This window comes from Bipolaris maydis (assembly GCF_028858645.1).
Source record: "Bipolaris maydis strain C4 unplaced genomic scaffold PSV08scaffold_11, whole genome shotgun sequence".
Taxonomy (NCBI): Eukaryota; Fungi; Ascomycota; class Dothideomycetes; order Pleosporales; family Pleosporaceae; genus Bipolaris; species Bipolaris maydis.
Genome location: NW_027093867.1, coordinates 371,534 through 392,501, shown reverse-complemented (window position 1 = coordinate 392,501; position 20,968 = coordinate 371,534). Strand labels below are relative to the sequence as shown.

General features: G+C 48.2%; 8 protein-coding genes across 8 annotated transcripts; 4 read left to right on the top strand and 4 right to left on the bottom strand.

The window, feature by feature from the left end:
• Positions 1 to 170: 170 nt before the first annotated feature.
• PSV08DRAFT_378350 (uncharacterized protein) lies at positions 171 to 1,145 on the top strand (the record flags this gene model as incomplete). The annotated part of the gene is made up of 2 exons (XM_066093348.1): positions 171 to 447; positions 502 to 1,145. Coding segments are annotated over 2 exons (921 nt in total), but the record flags the coding sequence as incomplete, so codon positions are not given.
• Positions 1,146 to 4,091: 2,946 nt separating this feature from the next.
• PSV08DRAFT_372881 (uncharacterized protein) lies at positions 4,092 to 4,733 on the bottom strand (the record flags this gene model as incomplete). The annotated part of the gene is made up of 1 exon (XM_066093225.1): positions 4,092 to 4,733. One exon carries the CDS (start codon positions 4,731 to 4,733, stop codon positions 4,092 to 4,094), a length of 642 nt encoding a protein of 213 aa, XP_065948659.1.
• A 708-nt stretch (positions 4,734 to 5,441) lies between these two features.
• PSV08DRAFT_184781 (uncharacterized protein) lies at positions 5,442 to 8,621 on the top strand (the record flags this gene model as incomplete). Its single annotated transcript, XM_066091908.1, has 1 exon — positions 5,442 to 8,621. One exon carries the CDS (start codon positions 5,442 to 5,444, stop codon positions 8,619 to 8,621), a length of 3,180 nt encoding a protein of 1,059 aa, XP_065948658.1.
• A 789-nt stretch (positions 8,622 to 9,410) lies between these two features.
• PSV08DRAFT_378347 (uncharacterized protein) lies at positions 9,411 to 11,142 on the bottom strand (the record flags this gene model as incomplete). The annotated part of the gene is made up of 4 exons (XM_066093347.1): positions 9,411 to 9,448; positions 9,534 to 10,311; positions 10,365 to 10,736; positions 10,786 to 11,142. 4 exons carry the CDS (start codon positions 11,140 to 11,142, stop codon positions 9,411 to 9,413), a joined length of 1,545 nt encoding a protein of 514 aa, XP_065948657.1.
• A 2,229-nt stretch (positions 11,143 to 13,371) lies between these two features.
• PSV08DRAFT_411250 (uncharacterized protein) lies at positions 13,372 to 14,240 on the bottom strand (the record flags this gene model as incomplete). Its single annotated transcript, XM_066093884.1, has 2 exons — positions 13,372 to 13,841; positions 13,889 to 14,240. The coding sequence occupies 2 exons, from the start codon at positions 14,238 to 14,240 to the stop codon at positions 13,372 to 13,374; spliced, it is 822 nt and encodes a 273-aa protein (XP_065948656.1).
• Positions 14,241 to 14,964: 724 nt separating this feature from the next.
• PSV08DRAFT_378344 (uncharacterized protein) lies at positions 14,965 to 16,734 on the top strand (the record flags this gene model as incomplete). The annotated part of the gene is made up of 4 exons (XM_066093346.1): positions 14,965 to 14,986; positions 15,037 to 15,516; positions 15,571 to 16,665; positions 16,718 to 16,734. 4 exons carry the CDS (start codon positions 14,965 to 14,967, stop codon positions 16,732 to 16,734), a joined length of 1,614 nt encoding a protein of 537 aa, XP_065948655.1.
• A 1,770-nt stretch (positions 16,735 to 18,504) lies between these two features.
• PSV08DRAFT_8147 (eukaryotic translation initiation factor 3 subunit G-domain-containing protein) lies at positions 18,505 to 19,750 on the top strand. Its single transcript, XM_014220585.2, has 3 exons — positions 18,505 to 18,589; positions 18,721 to 19,502; positions 19,553 to 19,750. The coding sequence occupies exons 1-3, from the start codon at positions 18,573 to 18,575 to the stop codon at positions 19,600 to 19,602; spliced, it is 849 nt and encodes a 282-aa protein (XP_014076060.1). The 5' UTR covers positions 18,505 to 18,572; the 3' UTR covers positions 19,603 to 19,750.
• Positions 19,751 to 19,850: 100 nt separating this feature from the next.
• PSV08DRAFT_227536 (phosphoribosyltransferase-like protein) lies at positions 19,851 to 20,885 on the bottom strand. Its single transcript, XM_014220584.2, has one exon. The coding sequence runs from the start codon at positions 20,818 to 20,820 to the stop codon at positions 20,119 to 20,121; it is 702 nt and encodes a 233-aa protein (XP_014076059.1). The 5' UTR covers positions 20,821 to 20,885; the 3' UTR covers positions 19,851 to 20,118.
• Between the last annotated feature and the right edge of the window lie 83 nt (positions 20,886 to 20,968).

The window sequence follows — 20,968 nt, the reverse complement described above, 5'->3', positions numbered from 1 at the left end:
GCGATATACATGCTATCTGTCGCCATATCGAAAATCAGGCATGGTCACAAAGAATAAAGGTTGAGATGTATCGCGACAAACCACGAAGCGAGGTGATAAAAAGAGCTGCTGCGAAGGTTGCACAAATCCTCATTGAAACTGGGCAAACCAAGACGCACATTCTCTCCAATGACGACAGTGGCATGCCAATTCAGCCTACCACACGCCTCTCTTCAGTCATACAACGCCAGGGCCTAGTAAACAGCGATGTTTCTCTCAACAGCAATCCAGAAGCACTGCCATCTCCAAAGAGTGCTACCCCGCTACATACAAATCTATCCGCCTCACTCACTTCATCTTCAGAGCCTCAGCCTACACCGCCTACCGCTACAGCTTCAGCTTTACCTGAAGCTATTACGTCTCTCACACACATCAGACCCAGCGAGAGAGACAACAACCAAGCAGATGGTATGTTCACCCCACACAAACATAATATATATATCTTACTAACAACAATGCCAGCTCCGTCACGTCGTCGCGTCTTTCCACTCTCTATCCCGTCTCTGCCTTCATACAAACGTCCAACCCCGCCTCCGCTTCTTCAGGAACCAACCAACTCCACGCCAACTAGAGAAGACACAACGAAACCACGAGCTACTCTTGAGGCACAGAAACATCAGACAGCCAACAGCCAACAATACAGTGTCTACAACAATGCACGCCGCCTACCACTATCTATCCTATTAGATTCTACAGTGGATGGAAGCTCCAACACCACAGATTCCAATACCACTACAGTTGTGCAGCAGGCAGATATCCCTGTTCGGATTCAGCAACAAAGAACTCGCTCTACAGCCTTCTCTCTGCAGAGTCGACAGGCCCTACCAAGTCAGTCGAGGAAGCCATCCATGTCTAGGTCAAGACTTCCCTCCTACATAGAGATATCCGACTCTGATTCTGACTACGAGAACGAGTCTGACGTACGCACCACTTCTCACAGCAACATTCTCGCTAACACACGCACACACAATACCGTCGACCGTACGCGGAACATAAGCTTCACCAGGCTATCTACAATAGCTAAGGAAAAGTCGATGTCAAGCCAGCAGCAGTGCGATGGCGGAGAGAAGGAGAATCAAGACCCCACAACAGTCGCCTCATCCAGCGGTCGCCTAGCTTATTCAAGCCAACCATTTGATGTGACTATGTCCAAACCGAACATGGATAAGACGATGTCACGAAAACATCATTCAAGTCTTTCAATACAGAGCGCTGAGAATCATGCAAATCCGTTCATGTCCGCAATCCGACCGAAAGACCTGGGTGAAAACACATATAGAGTTGATGGGCAGGATGGCGCCGTAATCAATAACGACATCAGAGAAACAGGATTACATCTTGGAAGCAAAGACAACAATGTTTCAAATGTGAGTTTCAAAGACGGTGTTGTTCGTTTCGTTTGGAGTCCACCGAGGGTGTGCGCACAAGACGTTTTCGACCCATCCTTCCATCTACGCCATAATGGTACAGACATGTTAAGCATGCCCGGAAACCCTTCCTGCAAACTTCAATACATCACGGTTCACGATTGCTTGAAAGTCCATACCAACGGTTTGAATGGCAGCGATTCTACCAAAAAAAGAATTCAGTTCTTACAAAAGATGTTCACCTCCACGCCGAGAGCAATTCAGCTTCGAATGTCTGGTGCTATTGGTCTCACAGATACTAAAAGTATCTCCGTTAATCTTGGGGATCATACATTTTGGTTTAATACGGCATTAACTGAAATGAGAGTTGATGCCGTCACACAATTTGTTGAGGGATCCCACACAAGGATGCTGAACATCATCACAATTAAAATGTTCCCAGACATGTACAACACTGATGAAGAGAGGATCCAAGCAAACTGTAAGTGGAGTGTTTCGGGTTGATTAAAGAATACGGAAAATGCTTACCACGGATTCCAGGTCTATTCCTTCCAATAGATCGAGTTCTTGAAATTGCAAAACATTGCGGAGTTTATGAAAATTTAAGTCAAGTACAACATTTCCTTCGTGTATACGACCCTCGGGGAAAGACATTACGTTGTTCGCATTGCAATTGGAGCAAGATCGTTGATAGTAGTAGTGCTATTCGGATGACACATGAACATTTTCGGAAAAAGGAGGGTGTGAATAGTAAGGATTGGGCAGTGTGTTTAGAATGTTGGCTTGCATTTCGTAGCAGGCCGGCCTGTTTATACCATATCGTGGAACATCATGTTTGATTTTAGGTGCTATCCAATACCAAATTTGGTACGACAACGCGGCTAGAAGCAATAGGAGACTGTACAGTCTACATCCATGTTGAGTCAGTCAAAAATATCATATGTTATCCTTAATAAAAGTTGTACCCCCCCGACTTACAACCCGACTTACACCCGCCCCAGACTTACACCCCGACTTACACCCGCCCCAGACTTACACCCCGACTTACACCCACCCCAGACTTGCACCCTTGCACCCTCCAGACTTACATCCACCCCCGACTTACACCCCGGCTTGCACCCAGTCTTGCGCCCAGGCTTACACCCAGACTTACACCCGCCGCCCAGACTTGCACCCAGGCTTGCACCCGCCCCAGACTTACACCCCGACTTACACCCACCCCAGACTTGCATCCTTGCACCCCCAAGTTTGCACCCACCCCCGACTTACACCCAGACTTGCACCCACCCCAGACTTGCATCCTTACACCACAGATTTGCATCCGCCCCAGACTTACACCCACCAACTTACACCCGCCGACTTACACCCCGACTTGCACCCACCCCAGACTTACACCCCGACTTACACCCAGACTTGCACCCACCCCAGACTTGCATCCTTACACCACAGATTTGCATCCGCCCCAGACTTACACCCACCAACTTACACCCGCCGACTTACACCCCGACTTGCACCCACCCCCGACTTACACCCCGACTTACACCCAGACTTGCACCCACCCCAGACTTGCATCCTTACACCACAGATTTGCATCCGCCCCAGACTTACACCCACCAACTTACACCCGCCGACTTACACCCCGACTTGCACCCACCCCCGACTTACACCCCGACTTACACCCAGACTTGCACCCACCCCAGACTTGCATCCTTACACCACAGATTTGCATCCGCCCCAGACTTACACCCACCAACTTACACCCGCCGACTTACACCCCGACTTGCACCCACCCCCGACTTACACCCCGACTTACACCCAGACTTGCACCCACCCCAGACTTGCATCCTTACACCACAGATTTGCATCCGCCCCAGACTTACACCCACCAACTTACACCCGCCGACTTACACCCCGACTTGCACCCACCCCCGACTTACACCCAGACTTACACCCGCCGCCCAGATTTGCACCCAAGCTTACACCCAGGCCTGCACCCCGCCACCCACTTGCACCCACCGCCCAGACTTACACCCGCCGCTCAGACTTACACCCAGGCTTGCATCCAAACTTTACACCCGCCCCGGACTTGCATCCTTGCACCCCCAAGTTTGCACCCACTGCTAGCTTGCACCCACTAAACTTGCAGCTGCTATGGTTCACCTTGTATAAAGTGTTATATTCAGCTGTTCCCTCGTCTTAAGTAGGGGTTTGTACATTTTATTTTATGATTGCTATATAATCTTCAACACATTCGATATGTACAATAGGCATCAATTGCATCAGAGATGTTAACTTCAAAGCTTTAAAATATAGATAGTGTTGAGATATTATTATACGGCACTGTAATGCGACTAGAAATAGTGGAAGGGAACTGTAGAGTGAATAGTCATATTAAATCAATTATAAACTTTATATATTGTTCCTATAGAAATTTGTCGAGAATCATCCTAGTTTTGTCTTGCATCGTATTTAATGCCAAGATACATGCTTCATAAAAGCTTTCCTTATGCCTATGACTCCATCCTTAAACATTACCCGACCCTCCGCAGTCTGTGCCATCCATGTGCTTCCCTACATACATCCACCTCCCAGGAGCCTTGCCGTCTATCATGGAATAGTCATTCCTTCAAGTACCAATGCTGGCCTTGTCGATGCATCCATAGATGTATGTGAAATTGATGACCATCAGTATGCGGAATGCATGGACAGGAGAAGCATCTGGGCTTCGTTCTGATCGTCGCAAGAGAGGAAGGTACGATAATACACAGAGCGGTCGTGATCGCAATGCTCGCGCAAAGGACAATCACGAGCATGGCGATGCTGAAGTTTAGCTACTTGGAATCTGCTCGTCGTAGGGATATCAGAGAGATTAACATCCTCATTGGCGAACAAATCATCGTCAGTCGTGATGGAGGAGATTCTAGGGGAAGTAGCCATGCGCTTCTGCCTGAAGTGGTTGGCCAGTAGATCACGGCGATAGACAAGGTGTGGCATACCGCCCACGAAGGTGGCGACTTCGGTGGCCTGGTCAGTATGCTCTCGGATTCCCATAGTCTTGAATAGCAAACGGAAAGATTCGCAGACCTCCTCCCAATCCTCATTATGAGCAAGGAGAAGGGCCTCAGCGACAGGGTATGGGATCCTAGGAAAGCGACCACAGATGCGCCCAATCTTAACGTAGAAGCTAGCGCATTCCATGTTGTCGTCGTGTGCTCGGAGAACACCCCTCGCATCATCCCTGTTGAGGGCGGGGTTCAGGTGCACTAGCTCGGCGATATTGATGTTGAGCGTGGAGAGAATTGAGGAGCGTGCCTTGCGGGATGTCATGATGCGTGTAGTTCCAAGCTGTTGCTATCTTGGTCAGTGTTTGTCCATTCAGTGTCGCAGGCGCGTGACGGGTGCTTACAATACGATGTGATAGGGTAGAAAGACAAGGATATAAGCATCCAAAGGCGTTCTTTGGATCGATGGTAAGTTAAGAGCGTGATAGAAAAGTCGGTATATATGTAAAAGAGGCAGGGACTAAACGAACAGGCGGTATGATAGTAAAGTGAGAGAGTAACTACGGTGAAAGATGCACGTGCAAATTGCTTAGGCGTAAACAGCGCAAATACAGCCGATGCAAAGGTGAAAGTAAAGTGAAATTGAAGTGATGGTGAGTGCATCTGTAACAAAGGCGGCCATCAAAGCGGCCTTTGTGGGCTTCACTTCACCGCTCCCGCAGCAAAATCTAATTCAGCCCGCCTCCAAAACACTCTCGCTTCTTTTCTCCTCAATATTTATTGACTTAGAGAACAAAATCCAACCTCAACTTCAGTTCTCCAAAAATAGTCGTTTGCTTTGCCTGTCACGCTCACTCCAACACCACCACCACCACCACCACAGCTTGTCGCGCATTCTGCAACAACTCCGATCGTTATTCTCGCACGCGTCTCGTAACTTCCAGTAAGTTCTCGTCACTCATATGCATTCCTTCTCTGCTGCATCACTCACACTGTATAGCGACTATTAACCGCCCGCCTTATACTCTGTACCATGTCTGCATCATTAGGTCAACAAGGCGCAAGCCCGAACAATACTCCCACCTTCAGCGGCCAAGAACTTATCAGCAACCTCAACGTTTGTAATATCCTTGGTAATGACGGAGTAACACGCGCGTGGACTGACGGCCACCAATTCAACAACTCCACCCCGCCGCCTGCTGAATGGCGTAGAGAAGGCGTTGATTACAGCCCATCCTATCTTGCCAACGTTGGTCTATGGGGACATAAAGAATCAGATCAGATTGCTGCGGATATCACGACGCTGGTCGAATACTTGTGCAGCAGTTGGGATGCATTCAAGGCTATCTACGACAAAGAGAATCGACAAGACCAGAATGCTCTCGTTGAAGCCATTGCACAGAATGTATACGATTTATGGGGTGCTAATCCTGGGTGGAGCTCTCATCACCAGGAAACATACAAAGACGCGGTCAAGAGGATGGTAAAGTACAAAATCACGACACACAAACCTCCCGTGACGAAATCCAGTTCAAACAAGCCAAACAACAGCACGGAACACATATCATCAGAATACTTACAATCAAACATCCGAAACATGATGCCGGAAAGAGAAGCTGCAAATGGAAATCAAAACAACATCCAAATCGAAGACATGGTATTGATTGTGTCTCGGGATGCGAACTGGGATGGCAATAATATGAATATCCATAAGTTCTCACGGTCTATTCGATCCTTTGATGGATGGCAAACCAAAGACATGTCCAAGGCCGTCAACAAGTGGCTCAGGTCTCGGCCTATTTCGTTCAACCCCAATAAAGAAGAGATTCACCTACTCTGCCCTAATGCATTTTACGGCCAAGTGGTAACAACGAATATCAATTGGATAAGGCCTGCCTTATTGGAAGAGCACTTTAACAATGCTGTCAACCTGAAGATGAAGATTATGCCGAATCACACCATTCAAACGTTTCACCCTATCAGAGCCAGCAGAGACATAGCAGCGAAAGAGGAAAAGACGAGCATGTTTTTTGCCAACAGGCCTTTCAAGACGTGTGTGTCTGGCCTCTTTGAATGCAACCCACCCACGGAAGCAACGTGGAAAGAGACACAGCACTTCTTTAAGCTACTACCGAGCTGTGAGTCAGATGCCAACACGTTTCAGGTTCAAGGCATCAAGCAGCCTATTCACTTGCACCATCTTATGTTGCTTACTCAAGCGCGTAAGATGGTGCAAGACATCCCGGTGATGTTCCTCGCAGACGGGGCAGGTCTTGATCCGGTCAAAAGCGCATTGCTGCTACTATGGGGGCAGAATGCTCCTTGCATCATGGATGCTAAGACATCAGTAGGAACGGCAACGGGCGGAAATGGAGGTATACATCGCCATGGAGATGCCGATACATCAGTAGGAATGGCAACGGGCGGAAATGGCGGTATACATCGCCACGGAGATGCTGCTCCAGGATGCACACATCCATCTCTCATCATATGCAGCACCCAGCACTCATTCAATGAGTGGAAAGAAAAGTTCGATGCAACTTTTGACTCGACTTGCCCGCTAACGCCTGAATTGGTTATGCTCCGTAACCCGAAAGATGCAAAGACGTCTTTAACTCACACAACGAGAATCCCAACTCCGATTGATGAACCACAACCGTACTCAACTCCACAAACACGCAAGGTATATCTGGAGATGAGAAGGGGAGGAGTCGGGGCCGATGGTCTGTCAAAACATGTCAAAGCGGCGTATCCTGGAACCCAATTCCAAGCGGTCTTCCTAGACCATCGAGTGCCTGTTAAACACCAAAGCAGCACTCCAGAAGATGATTTCATCATCATCGATGACAGCAATACACATGGACCCGGAGGAAGCATGAACTCTTTGAACCAACCTAATTTTCATCCTTTGAAAGTTTATATCCTGCACGGTTTATGGTGGGAAGAAACCCAGGAGTTGTTACCCTATCTCGAGTTGATCAAAGACCAATTTGCACACCAGACGAAGTTCGCAGAGACATCTGGTCTTTCGACTATGCCCAATAACACGATCAATGAACTTGAGGCTTTAATCCAGAAGACAAGGCAAAGCAAAAATTCACACAATGTGTTGTATGACAAGTACAGATGCAAAACATACAACAAGAACCTCAGACAGCTACTGTCCAAACTGTCTATTAGAAGGTTTCACGACACCATCATCCCCTTCGACAACGGAAGGAATTCTGTCATCCAACTATTACAGATTCCGATATCGATAGTGAAGAGATTAACATATGCCGACCGTCAGATGGAAGTATGCCACGAGAACTTCTCGGCCGCTAGAGAGGCTTTCGAATGGATGGAAAATCCAGAGAGCGGAGAAACCTCTAGCATACCATCTATTACAAGACAGCGTTTAATGGATATGCTTACGACAACCCAGGTCATAGCAACCATGCCATCCTTGGCAGAGCTTTTCCCTGACGGCTATTTCCAGACATGGGCCGCAGCTACCGATATTTCCAAGGAACTGCATCACCAACAAGCCATATGTTTATCTTTCAACCTCTCCAACGCAGAGACTGAAAAGAATCAATTCGCAGAAGATGATTGGTTATTCAAACGTGTTGCAGGGATAACTAAACAAGATGCTAAAATCAATTGGTTGATCACAACCATTGAAAGCATTGTTCAATCCATTCCCGACCCACATTCTGGATCAGTAAACGACACTCTCGAGAAGATTGTTGTTCTGGTGCAGGCGAATTTTGTCTGCCGCATCATCGCGTCAATTATCAAAGGGCGCTTTGAGCATGAGGGCATTACGCTACTCACATCAAATATGGATGCAAGCCTCCAGGCGAAGATCATTCATGAATTCCAAACCCCGACAAAAGACGATGCGCTTGTGGATGACGAGGATGTTACCATGGCAAATAACCTAGTACCTGCGATGCCGGCGAATAACGCAGCCCCTCGTATCTTAGTCGCCGTCCAGGATGCAATCTCACCAGCAATTGACCTCACGTGCGCGAACCACATGATCTTTCTTGAGCCAGGTTTATTTCCATCAGACGAGGTGCGCATTTCGAAGCAGATGCATGCAGCGTCACAAATGCGTCGATGCTTCTTGTACAGGCCAATGGTGGAGGGACTTCAGATTGAGGATATGACAAGGTGTGCAGAGAAACGGGAATGGTTCTTCAAAAGACTCCGCAAGCTACGGGATTGATGTTTTCTTAACGCTGCGATGTCGCGACCGTAATTCATTGCTCTGGCTGTGAAGTTCAAATATGCATTGTAAATAGCTACTATGTCGACTTTTACATTGTAATGCAGCCATAGACCTTTATCCTTCTTCCCCTATATGACTATTGAAGTAGTTCCTTTCCCTTCTTTACTACTACCAACATGATCTCCTCAAGCGCTAAAACATCTGTCTTTGCGTAATGAAACTGGAACAATGTAGATTCTGGGCAGAATGCACGGTGTACATGCTGGAGGTTATACGCCTGTAATGTTATCATTGAACGAATAATATCACCCACGTTTATTGGCTGGAAACCCCTCCATTTTGACCTCGCTCGAGGAATTCTCACTTTCTCTTGAGCCTCTAGGAGAGAGGTGTGTCCACACAATGCCCGGACGATGCTAGTCATGTCTGCCATTGAGAACCAAGACAGTATTGCATGATTGTGGTAGTCAAATCCATTCTCTCGAAGCTTGGCTCCAAGCTGGGGCAGTGTTATTCCATTTGTTTGGCGATCTGATCCGTATATCCGTTCAAATGTGCGAGGAAACCGAGGGTTTAATATTTTATTGCATGCGACGAGGTCAAAACCAGGATAATGAATGTTCGTGTTGATCATCCCCTGATTCGACCCAAACTTCTTCACACACACTTGGAATACGCTAGGTGCCATTCCTTTGTTGATAGTAAACTCAGAATCAGTAAGCCAGAGAAATGTTTTCTTATCAACTAATTCGATAAGTGCTTTTAGCATTTCTCGCTTTGCTTTGTTTACTGGAAGATGAAAGGACGGAATTGGGATTGAGGCGCTGATACGATTGGATTCTTTAAGGGACATGAACCTCTCCCAATGGATTTGACAAAATGTCGAAATAGGGATTGGCCGCGACGTACACCTAAAAAATGCGGCACAGCTTGGTGCATCGTCCACTGGATACGCTGCACGATGAGGCTTTATCGCTATATCGGTCTCATCATCGATGCTCCTAAGATCAGGATGAGTATCGTTCAATTTGCTGGTGTCCTCCGTATAGAACTCATTAAACTCTGCCTCGAGCTCAAACTCGTCTGTTTCTTCGTTCAGAATCCATATTTCTGGAGTCACGGTTGGACAAGGCGGGTAGCAGGGAGTGTTAGTTAACTGAATGTTAGAGATCGATAGGATATCAAACGGCTCCGATGGTAACTTGTCGAGGTACGCATACCGAGCGACAGAGGTAAAGTTAGCGAGTAGCTTCCGGGCATCCCTGTATCTCTGCCAGCCTAAATAAGGCTTAAGAAAATGTAAAGTAGTTTGAGGTAGTACGTGGACTCCGTTCGATGCAGAGACGAAATACCACACATCCTCGAAGACCCTCGGTTGCCAGACACTAAAATCTTTTACATTCGTACTGCCTACCGTAAAGACAACATCTGATATAGCTATCATTGGCCAGTGAGCGTCCTGGAAAAAGGCTCGTATCTCGCGATGCGCATCAGAGAAGATTTGCTTTGCATCGGCTCCGTAGCGTGTTAATGAACAGTTCCTTGAGCCAGATACCCACAATGCAATTGGTAGAATGGTGTGACTACCGTTATCGAACTGGATCCATAGCGCAAAGTGATCTTGTGTTGTTAAGTTGCAATCGTTGCGGACGCCATAACGTAGTCGTATCGGAATAGCCATTCGAATCTACTTTTGTTAGAGCGCATAGTTTTTTTTTAGAAACGCCTTTAACATCTTACATGATCAGAACTGTTTCGAACAAAGCAAGCAATTTGATGTACAGCAATCCTCCGTACCAACAAATCGAAAAGAGGTACATTTAGATACCTCGTTTCTGGATGTGCAACTTTCATGGTATGGTATAGTAACCTAGACATGTCTGCTATAGACCTCGCTTCGACTGCGCACCCTCCTAGTTGGTATGATTTAAATGATCTCAGCGGTGCTTCTTGTAATTGGATTTCGTAGAGGCGTGCAAACTCCTGGCCTGGTACAGGCATTCCATCATGGCGCCAATCTGGTGGGAGCCCAAGCTTCTCCAATCTCGACTGATGCGTTTCACTGCCGGATCCAAGAAATGGCATACTTATCCGAATATCATGCATCTGGGCCTAAGTAGAATTTAACACGTAGTAAGACATAAATTAGGCATTAACTGACCCACGAAAATTTAGGCTCCCAATCAGAGTTCAAAAACCATTTTTTCTTAGCTGGTGAGTGACTTGGCCCTTGAATTGTAGCTGTGGGGAAATCAAGATTCTGTGATGCAGGAACAGGTGGCATAGCGTCTGCTGGCTGTTGTTCCTGTGCAGCATTCTGTGCCTTCAACTCCTCGATAACCTTGTGGCAAAATTTCTTAAGTGACTTGCTGGTAAACTTCGCGGCTGGATGTTGTTGTTTACGAATACGCCCCCGGACAGTGTCGAGGGAGAAACCAACCATCTTGAAGTACTGAGCATCTCTAAGTGCCAGGCTGTACGCATCATGGTCGCCTGTGATGCTCCGCTGCGGTAGCATATTCGTTCTGGCTGCTGAGATGACGCGACGATTGCTACAAGTCTAGACACTGTCCGGCAGCTGCCCAGCGGAGACACAATGTAGGCATATCAAGGCAGGGTATGACCACCTCTCTGACCAACAGCAGCACCAGAAGATGTGGACTAGTAATGACCGAGTTTGATGTCGAGTCTTGCCGGATGGAAATAGGTCGTGGCCTTAGCGGAGGGCTTACGGGTGACTCGAGTTAACGTAGGAAGGCAGCGGCGTGAAGGCGATGCAGACGATAGCTGTAGAGTAGGAGAAGAGAGACATGACTAGTCGTGCGAGTGTTATGGCGCGTCATAAGGCGGTGGGGCTCGAATCGAGGAAGGCGCGTTCGTGGGCAGCTCGAGAATAGAAAGCGCATAGTAGGGCGTTGGCAGCGTAGAGTACGACTAGAAAGTGAGTCAGCAAGCAGCTATAGCACGCGCAGAAATAGTCTGTATTGGTGTTATGCAACAGCAGTGCGGCTTTTACTGACCGCATAAGGCCCTGTGCAGAGAAGTCGCATAATGAAAAGGGTAAGTAGGTGAAGAGGCGTTCGCCAGATTATTGAATAGTGCCGGAAGTGCAAGTCGGTGGGTGCAAGCTGAGATGCAAGTTGGTGGGTGTAAGTTGGCGGGTGTAAATATAGGCGACGAGTGCAAGTGGACGGTGGGTGCCTTACTAGGGAATCTCACAGCGTGAGTCCTATTTTTCTTAGGGACACGCTTTTCGTTGGACGGATCAAAGTTTCGTGACGTGTCCTGGTCCAAGAAAGTATATGCCCCCCTTTTTTCGGTTCTTTTGCGTAGGGCGTATGCGTTCTGGTGAAATAAGTACATGTGAATGACATGACTGGAGGAAAAACACTGACCTGAGTATCGGGTATGTCAAACAGGTCTTCTTCAAATGGCATTAGTGAGGTTCTTAGAGTAACGCTACCGTCTATGTCAAGATCATGGGACAGGTCGATGTCGATATCGTTCTCTGGAAGGGATGGGTCGTGTGTGCTTTCCATGTATCCATACAACGAGGTGCAGGCAAGTGGAGTAGTAAAGAGATGACTATCAGGTAGAGATTTGGAATCTTCCTGTGCTAATGTCATATAGTTATGAAGGCTAGCTAGCTTTAAGGTGAGTGGGTCAAGGGCGGTAAGCTACTGCTATCTTGCAAGCCCAGGTGAGGGAAATGAACGAGGTCAGTCTCCGGGCATCGGGTTTCCAATGAACAAGTGATGTCAACTACCAAGGGCCATGTTTACCTTTAGCATAGCCTTTTCATTTACATCAATTGAAACCCGTAACTGGAAGAGAAGTATTGTAACACGGACATACAAGTCTGAGCGGCGGGTGCAAGTCTGAGTGCAAGCCTGGGCGGGCTCCGAGGTGTCGGGCTTGGACTTTGTGGGTTCCTTAGACGCCTCCTCATCTGCGGGTTTGCGCTTCCTGGACTTGGGAGCTGCGGTAGTAAGCTTTGGGGCTTCAGAGGTAGATGCAGTAGTAGCGTCGCTGTTAGACTGGCCGAGGAACTTGGCAAAGGACGGCGGGTAAGTGGGTGGCGGGTGTAAGTCTGGGTGCAATTCTGGGTGTAAGTCTGGGTGCAAGCCTGGGTGTAAGTCTGGGTGGCGGGTGTAAGCCTGGCTGCAAGTCTGGGTGTAAGTCTAGGTGTAAGCCTGGGTGCAAGTCTGGGCGGTGGGTGTAAGTGGGCAATGGGTGCAAGCCTGGGCGGCGGGTGCAAGTGGGCGGCGGGTGTAAAGTCTGGGTGCAAGACTGGGTGCAAGTCTGGGTGTAAGTCTGGGTGCAAGTCTGGGTGCAAGTCTAGGCGGCGGGTGTAAAGTCTGGGTGCAAGACTGGGTGCAAGTCTGGGTGTAAGTCTGGGTGCAAGTCTGGGTGCAAGTCTAGTCGGCGGGTGTAAAGTCTGGGTGCAAGACTGGGTGCAAGTCTGGGTGTAAGTCTGAGCGGCGGGTGTAAGTCTGGGTGCAAGCCTGGGTGCAAGACTGGGTGCAAGACTGGGTGGTGCGTATCATGCAAATCACTTTCTCCATACCCTATCTCTCGCCACTATATAAGAAACGTACTTTTTTTTTCATAGATTCATTTCTGTTAGTTATAATAAATGAAGCACGTCTAGATTAAAAGAGTCGGTCCTTGTCATCTAGCGGCACCTGGCACTCTCGCTCCTACAACTCAAGTTTCCTTAAGTACACCTTGTTGGCGATGCACTTGTTCATGACGACTCACTCGACCCACTTGCAATACTATCAGTAAGAAGCGCTGTTGGTACAACGTCCTCATTGTCCGAACAGTTAGACCTGCTTGAGCTAGATGTTGGTATGTACTCTGATGGCGAAGGTTCAGCTGGTAATAGTACACAGCGATAATCTTCTTCTTCCTCAGCACCGCTGCATCTCTCCCATCGCGCCTTGAATTCCTCCCTACTTTGTACGTCTCCTGTACTTGGAATTTCCTGTTCCTCTGGTACACTCTGGTGTTCGCTTGGGCCACTTGAGTTGTAACTTTGTAGTTGGCTTATATCCTGGTCGTCTCGACTATCATCGTGGTTATTGGCTGCTTCAAGTAAGGATGTAGATATAGAAAAACTCGATCCATAGTTCGACTGGGTAGAAGTAGAGGACGGTGATGACGCATGCTGTTCGGAGGGAAGGAGGGAAGACTCGCTATTACCAACAGCTTGGTCTTTTTAGTTTGTTAGCTATAGTTTGAATATAGTAGGAGGAGCTTACTTGGCTTTACAGATAGCACCTGTGATGATACTGGATCTGGTACTATATCTGACGAGTCAGGAGAACTGAGAGATGAAAAGGCTAATAGGAGGTGTGCCGTGTGATGCGACGTTGGACCTGGTATGCTAGACCACGTTTCGCTCGGCGGAGGACGCTGGGCAGATGTCGGAGGTGGCTGCTCAAATGGGTCGTCTGTGTTTGATGAGGGTGCTGGTGTGGTTTGCCTTGAAGATGCTGAATATAGGAACTTTGGTGGCGGGCGCTGAGCGGATTCTAAGACTGGCTCTTGAGACGATGATGAGCTTGAACTTGGTGGAGGACGCTGAGCGGATGTTGGAGTAGAGTTGACCATTTCGAGGGTTAGACAACGGTAGTTGTTGGTTTCGATGAGGAATTCTGGCCCCCTTATTAGTGTATCGCGGTGCAATGTTAGGGTAAGAAAGGCGCTCAAGCAGCACCTGGGAATGGGGCAAGGGAAAGGCGCTTATGCAACACCTAGAGGTTGGGAAAGGCAACTTTATGTAGCTCGCTCTGGTCGAGTACATGTCGCTCAATCACCAAGGGCAGGGGAAAGGCACTCAGGCAGCACCTGGGAGTGAGGCAGGAAAGGCGCTCAAACAGCACCTGGTAATGGGGCAGTAGATCGATGCTTAAGCAGCACCTAGTAAGGCAAGACAACTTTTCGGAGCTCGCTCTGGTCGATTATATGTCGCTTACTGACAAAAGAAGATGGTGACGGATGTGCGGTAGTGAGTTGAAAGAGAGGATGCGTCGAAGAGCGGTGAGAAGAAGAGAGAGGATGCGTCGAAGAGCGGTGAGAAGAGGAGGCTAAAGTAAATCTAAGTCAAGCTGTATGCAGATATGCCCCTCCTTTTGTTGTGATAAGAGCCGATGCTGAACTATTAAGCCTGACGCTGACGTCAACGCGTTCTCTTGACAAACACTAACAGTAACACCACACTCTCAGCAAACTGACATCCAAGCAACATCTACCCGCACGCATCGCCACTTTCGTGATATTCCACGTACCGCAAACTCAAGACCATCTCTCACACAGACACACGCATCGTGCAACAATGGAACCCAATCAAAAGAATAGTAAGTTTGAAGATAAAGGCTTTAAGAAAATGTTAGCTAAACTATACGAGGTTTCCTATCTGAGCAAGCAAAAATCGCGTACAACAAACTACGGCTTGCTCCAACATATCCAGGCATGAAGGAGCTGCGTGATGACGTAAAATCCCAGTTAACGGAGCTTAACTTTTACTGGGGCAAAGTGAAAGGAACCAAGCCAAGTCGACTACAAAAAGAGGGCATAGAAGAAATCCTGCGACAGGTCCTCTGGCCTAAAGATGAAGATGGCATGCCAATTCAGCCTACCACACGCCTCTCTTCAGTCATACAACGCCAGGGCCTAGTAAACGGCGATGCTTCTCTCAACAACAACCCAGAAGCACTACCATCTCCAACGAGTGCTACCCCGCTACATACAAATCTATCCGCCTCACTCACTTCATCGTCAGAGCCTCAGCGTACAGCGCCGGCCACTACAGCTTCAGCTTTACCTGAAGCTACCACATCTCTCACACACATCAGACCTAATGAGAGAGACGAGAACCAAGCAGATAGTATGTTCACCCCACATAAATGTAATATATATATCTTACTAACAACAATGCTAGCTCCATCACGTCGTCGCGTCTTTCCACTCTCTATCCCGTCTCTGCCTTCATACAAACGTCCAACCCCGCCTCCGCTTCTTCAGGAACCAACCAACTCCACGCCAACTAGAGAAGACACAACGAAACCACGAGCTACTCTTGAGGCACAGAAACATCAGACAGCCAACAGCCAACAATACAGTGTCTACAACAATGCACGCCGCCTACCACTATCTATCCTATTAGATTCTACAGTGGATGGAAGCTCCAACACCACAGATTCCAATACCACTACAGTTGTGCAGCAGGCAGATATCCCTGTTCGGATTCAGCAACAAAGAACTCGCTCTACAGCCTTCTCTCTGCAGAGTCGACAGGCCCTACCAAGTCAGTCGAGGAAGCCATCCATGTCTAGGTCAAGACTTCCCTCCTACATAGAGATATCCGACTCTGATTCTGACTACGAGAACGAGTCTGACGACGAGAACGAGTCTGACGTACGCACCACTTCTCACAGCAACATTCTCGCTAACACACGCACACACAATACCGTCGACCGTACGCGGAACATAAGCTTCACCAGGCTATCTACAATAGCTAAGGAAAAGTCGATGTCAAGCCAGCAGCAGTGCGATGGCGGAGAGAAGGAGAATCAAGACCCCACAACAGTCGCCTCATCCAACAGTTGTGGCACCAAGCGAAACTTCAGTGTTATGCCTAACAATGATGATCTCGAAGTGCAACCAAATAAGAAGCAAAAGAGCAGCGAATGTCAGGCTTCATATATCGCAAAGGAAGTCAATAGGCTTGAGCACACTCCCTCAGGTCCAGAGCCTAGACCTCAAGTACCAGACATCAGCATCCCTGTCATTCAGCAGCCGCATGCAGTGGGGAAATATTCAGCCCTTGACTTTTTAGGTTTATTCGCCAAGCAAACGACTGGGAAGTTCAAGATGTTTATTCTAGGCGGATTTCTACAATGTCGACCAGAGAAAGACGAAGTAGACGTTGAATTCCTAGTTACACATCCAGCTCACAAAGACCCTTCAGAGGAAGCACTTATAGACCGAAAGCAAGAAGCATACAAGATTGCGACTTTTTCAAAGACTCATCCAAGTATGTTTATACACATACTTCTTTAACAGAGTTGTAAATACTGACATAATAGAGAATCCCCCACAGTGACAGTTGCACAAGCTAAGCTTCTACTCAACGAGTGGGATCTCAAAAAATTGATGGCGAAATTCTTCTACTGGATCGATCATGTCCAGAAGCATCCACACATTCATTATAATTGTTGCTATATGCATTGTGAAAATACTATGGCGATGTCAACACCAAATGGTTTCAGGAGATGCATTGATCATTTTAGGTCTCACGGTTTCCAGAACACGGATGCGATGAGTGTTGCACTCTGCATAATGCCTAATTGTTTTATGATCTTTCCAAACCGGGAAATGGCTTACAGCCATTATTTGGAGTGCCTTCAACGAAAGAAATAATGCTTAAATATTATTCTCCTATTAATGTATGTAATAACACTGTATTTCCTTCGTGTATACGACCCTCGGGGAAAGACATTACGTTGCTCGCATTACAATTGGAGCAAGATCATTAACAGCAGTGGTGCTATTCGGTTAACACATAAACATTTTCGAAAAAAGGAGGGTGGGAATAGTAAGGATTGGGCAGTGTGTTTGGAATGTTAGCTTGCATTTCGTAGCAGGCCGGCCTGTTTATACCATATCGTGGAACATCATGTTTGATTTTGGGTGCTATCCAATACCAAATTTGGTACGACAACGCGGCTAGAAGCAATAGGAGACTGTACAGTCTACATCCATGTTGAGTCAGTCAAAAATATCATGTTATCCTTAATAAAAGTTGTACCCCCCCGACTTACACCCCGATTTACACCCGCCCCAGACTTGCACTCTTGCACCCTCCAGACTTACATCCACCCCCGACTTACACCCCGGCTTGCACCCGCCCCAGACTTGCACCCTCTCGCGGAACCGAAATGGCCGGACATCTCAGGCAAACGAAAGGGCTTGTTTCTTAGCGTTCTACCACTTGATCAACTTAACACGTAGCTATTCTTTTATATATAAGGTCTAACTCTCGAAAAAATCAAATATTTTGTTCGAGTTACAAGTGCCTGCAGACTTGGTTGAATTTCCAATTTTCCTGAAAATTCACGTGACGTTATCGATATTCCGAACGTAGCTTAGAACAGCCGCACGGACGGAAAACGACATCTACACCCCATCTCTCGCGGAACCGAAATGGCCGGACATCTCAGGCAAACGAAAGGGCTAGTTTCTTAGCGTTTTACCACTTAATCAACTTAACACGTAGCTGTACCTTTGTACATAAGGTCTTACTCTCTAAAAACTTAGGCACCTATTAAGCTCGTATAGCGCTTTATTTTGTTTATTATACATGTATTTTTAAACGTTGTTGTTGTGCTGATATTTAGCGTTCAAAGTGGCTACTTTTGGTGGTGGTTTGGTGTTGTCCGGCTATTTCAGTTCCGCCAGAGCCCATTCGCACGCCGTATGGTAAAGAGCAGGAAAAAGGATAATATACTACCAGACATTTCCGTACGCACTACTAGGCATGCAAGGGGGTAGGCGCAGAGTCAGTATCTCACAATTGCATACAAGAGTGAAGTGGTTGGCCTTGAGAATGGCGGGGATGCACTTGGATACAGATGCATACTACGAGCAGTGTCCTCAATCATAAATGTGTCGGACCGGATGTATATGTCAGGCAATGGTCCTGGCCTATGCATACTACTAGAGCCCAAGCCAGAGCGCTTGCAGCATGAGAGCCAAGTCAGACGTAGAGGGCAAGCTTGAAAGGGTGAGTGACAGGTGCTATTAGCGCGAAATCTTGGCGGCGCAGCGCACACATTGAATTGCCCCACTGGCCGCCACTTCTTACCGTGCTGTATCTGACCACAGCCCCGACTTCACACAGGACCGACGCCTATACAGAACAGCACGTACATAGCCGCTGACATGTCACGACCTGCAGGGTGAGTCTATCTGCGCCCTGTGCGTTTATGCGCAACCCGCTGTCCTGGACTCTCTGGCGCGCCCAATCGTCGTCTATTTCGCCTCAACCGACCGTGGATAAAAAGTATATATGCTGACGACTGCCATGTAGCCGCACCGACTGGGCGGAAGAAGACGACGAGGAGTCCCTCACCTCCCTCCCACCCAACCAAGTCATCAAGAACAAGGACGGAACCGAAACAGTCATCTCCTACCGTATTGAGGATGGCAAGAAGATCAAGACCACCCGCCGCATCAAGAAGACCGTCGTCAAGCAAGTCGTAAACCCACGTGTTGCCGAGCGAAAGCAATGGGCCAAGTTTGGTCAAGAAAAGGGCAAGCCCCCTGGCCCACAAACAGATACCGTCTCCGTGGCTGAGAACATTGTATTCCGGCCAGTATCGAACTGGAAAGCAAGCACCGAGGACAAGGGAGACGAGGCGAAGAAGAAGGCCGAGCTCAAGAACGCAAAGATCAAGTGTCGTATTTGCCAGGGCGACCATTTCACCACAAAATGTCCGTTCAAGGATACCATGGCTCCCGAGGGCGATGTTGCACCCGCAGACATGCCCGACGATGCGCCCGGCGTTGGCGCGTCAGGTGGTCTTGGTGCTGGATCTGGAGGATATGTGCCACCACATCTGCGTGGACGTGGCGGTGCTGGCGAGAAGATGGGCGGCAAGTTTGATCGTGACGACAGCGCCACCCTCCGTGTCACCAACGTTTCCGAGTTTGCCGAGGAACAAGATTTGCGCGACATGTTCTCAAGATACGGACATGTTACCAGGGTCTTCTTGGCCAAGGACAGGGAAACTGGCCGTGCCAAGGGTTTCGCCTTTGTCAGCTATGCAGACCGATCAGACGCTGCAAAGGCGTGCGAGAAGATGGATGGATGTAAGTTTTGGTATAGCATTGCATGCTGGGAATATACTAACAGGCTACAGTCGGTTTCGGCCATCTTATCCTTCGTGTCGAGTTTGCTAAGAAGGCTTAAGTGATTGGCAATGATTACCAGATGCTATGTAATTTGGCGTTCGGGATCTGGGACTACGACCTGAGAGGCAGGTCCTTAGTGTTGGTGATGGGTATCTTCTATGAGCTTGCGTGAGGTAGATGCTCCTTCTGCCTATCAACACGATGGGCGTTTTACGTTAGTCTGTACGACTCTACATTATGCTACCGATTTTCAGCTCGAGTCCTGGGATGGAGAGATGACGAATACCTCTGCAACATCGACTGCCGAATGGCTTATGCATCACGTCATGTATTGTGCAATCCTATGGCTGTGTGATGAAGAGCGAGATATTTTTCAAAATAAGCAGGAAAGTAGAAACTGAAAGAGAGAATAAGCAGTCAAATACTTTCAAAAAGAAATTTTGCGGACATGGCCTTGTATGCAAAGCAGGTAGTATTCGAGCCAACAAGTCTCCTCGTGCTTACTCTGCCATGCCTGCATGATCGGAGTCGTCGTGGTATCATAATCTATCTCCAAGGAATCTCCCCCCTCATCTTAGTCGCTGGCCCTGTATTTGGCTCTGTATTCATCTAGCCTCTTCAGGTCCTCTTCTCCGCCCAGACTCCTCAAATACTCCACCACATCGTCCAGTGTTAGGATAGCAAGCACCGGGATGCCGTACTGCTTCCTCACCTCGCCAATTGCACTTGGCCCAGGCTTGCCGTCATCGTCAGTGGCTGTAGGAGTCTTTTCTTGCCTATCAAAAGCGACAATGATTCCAACCAATTCTCCGCCCTCTCTCTTGATAATGTCGATAGCCTCTCGGATCGCAGTGCCAGCGGTGATGACGTCGTCGACGATAACAATCTTCTTTCCCTTGAGGCTGGCACCAACAATGTTGCCGCCCTCGCCGTGGTCCTTTGCTTCTTTGCGGTTGAAGCTGTAGCTCTTCTGTCCGTATTTGGCGAGATCCAGATCGGCGAGTTTATCAACTGATGCCGCTGCGAGGGGAATTCCCTTGTATGCGGGCCCGAAGAGGATGTCCCATTGGAAAGAGGCATCAGCCTCGGCGTGCGCTTTGAGGGTATGGGCATAGGCCGAGGATATTGAGCGCAGCAAGTCGGCTCTGTGGAATAGCCCCGCATTGAAGAAGTAGGGCGATATGCGCTTGGACTTGAGGGTGAAGGTGCCAAACTTTAGCGCACCCGCCGACACACAGTCCTTGAGGAAGTTTTGCTTGAATTCTGGAAGCGCCATGGCGAATTGTTGCTCCTGAGCCGTGGGATGGGTATGGGTGAGTATGTGTTCCGAGGGTGGTGGGCGTTTTCCATGATTTCTTTCCGAGCTCGGAAGCAAAGACCCTTCGAGAAAGGTCCGTGCACGGTGTCGTTCGTCACTGTTCAAT

Coding starts and splice junctions, on each gene's coding strand:
- PSV08DRAFT_227536 (XM_014220584.2), bottom strand. CDS start 20,820: ATGGCGCTTCCAGAATTCAAGCAAAACTTCCTCAAGGACTGTGTGTCG.
- PSV08DRAFT_8147 (XM_014220585.2), top strand. Junction 19,503..19,552: donor GTGCGAGAAGATGGATGGAT/GTAAGTTTTGGT, acceptor AACAGGCTACAG/TCGGTTTCGGCCATCTTATC.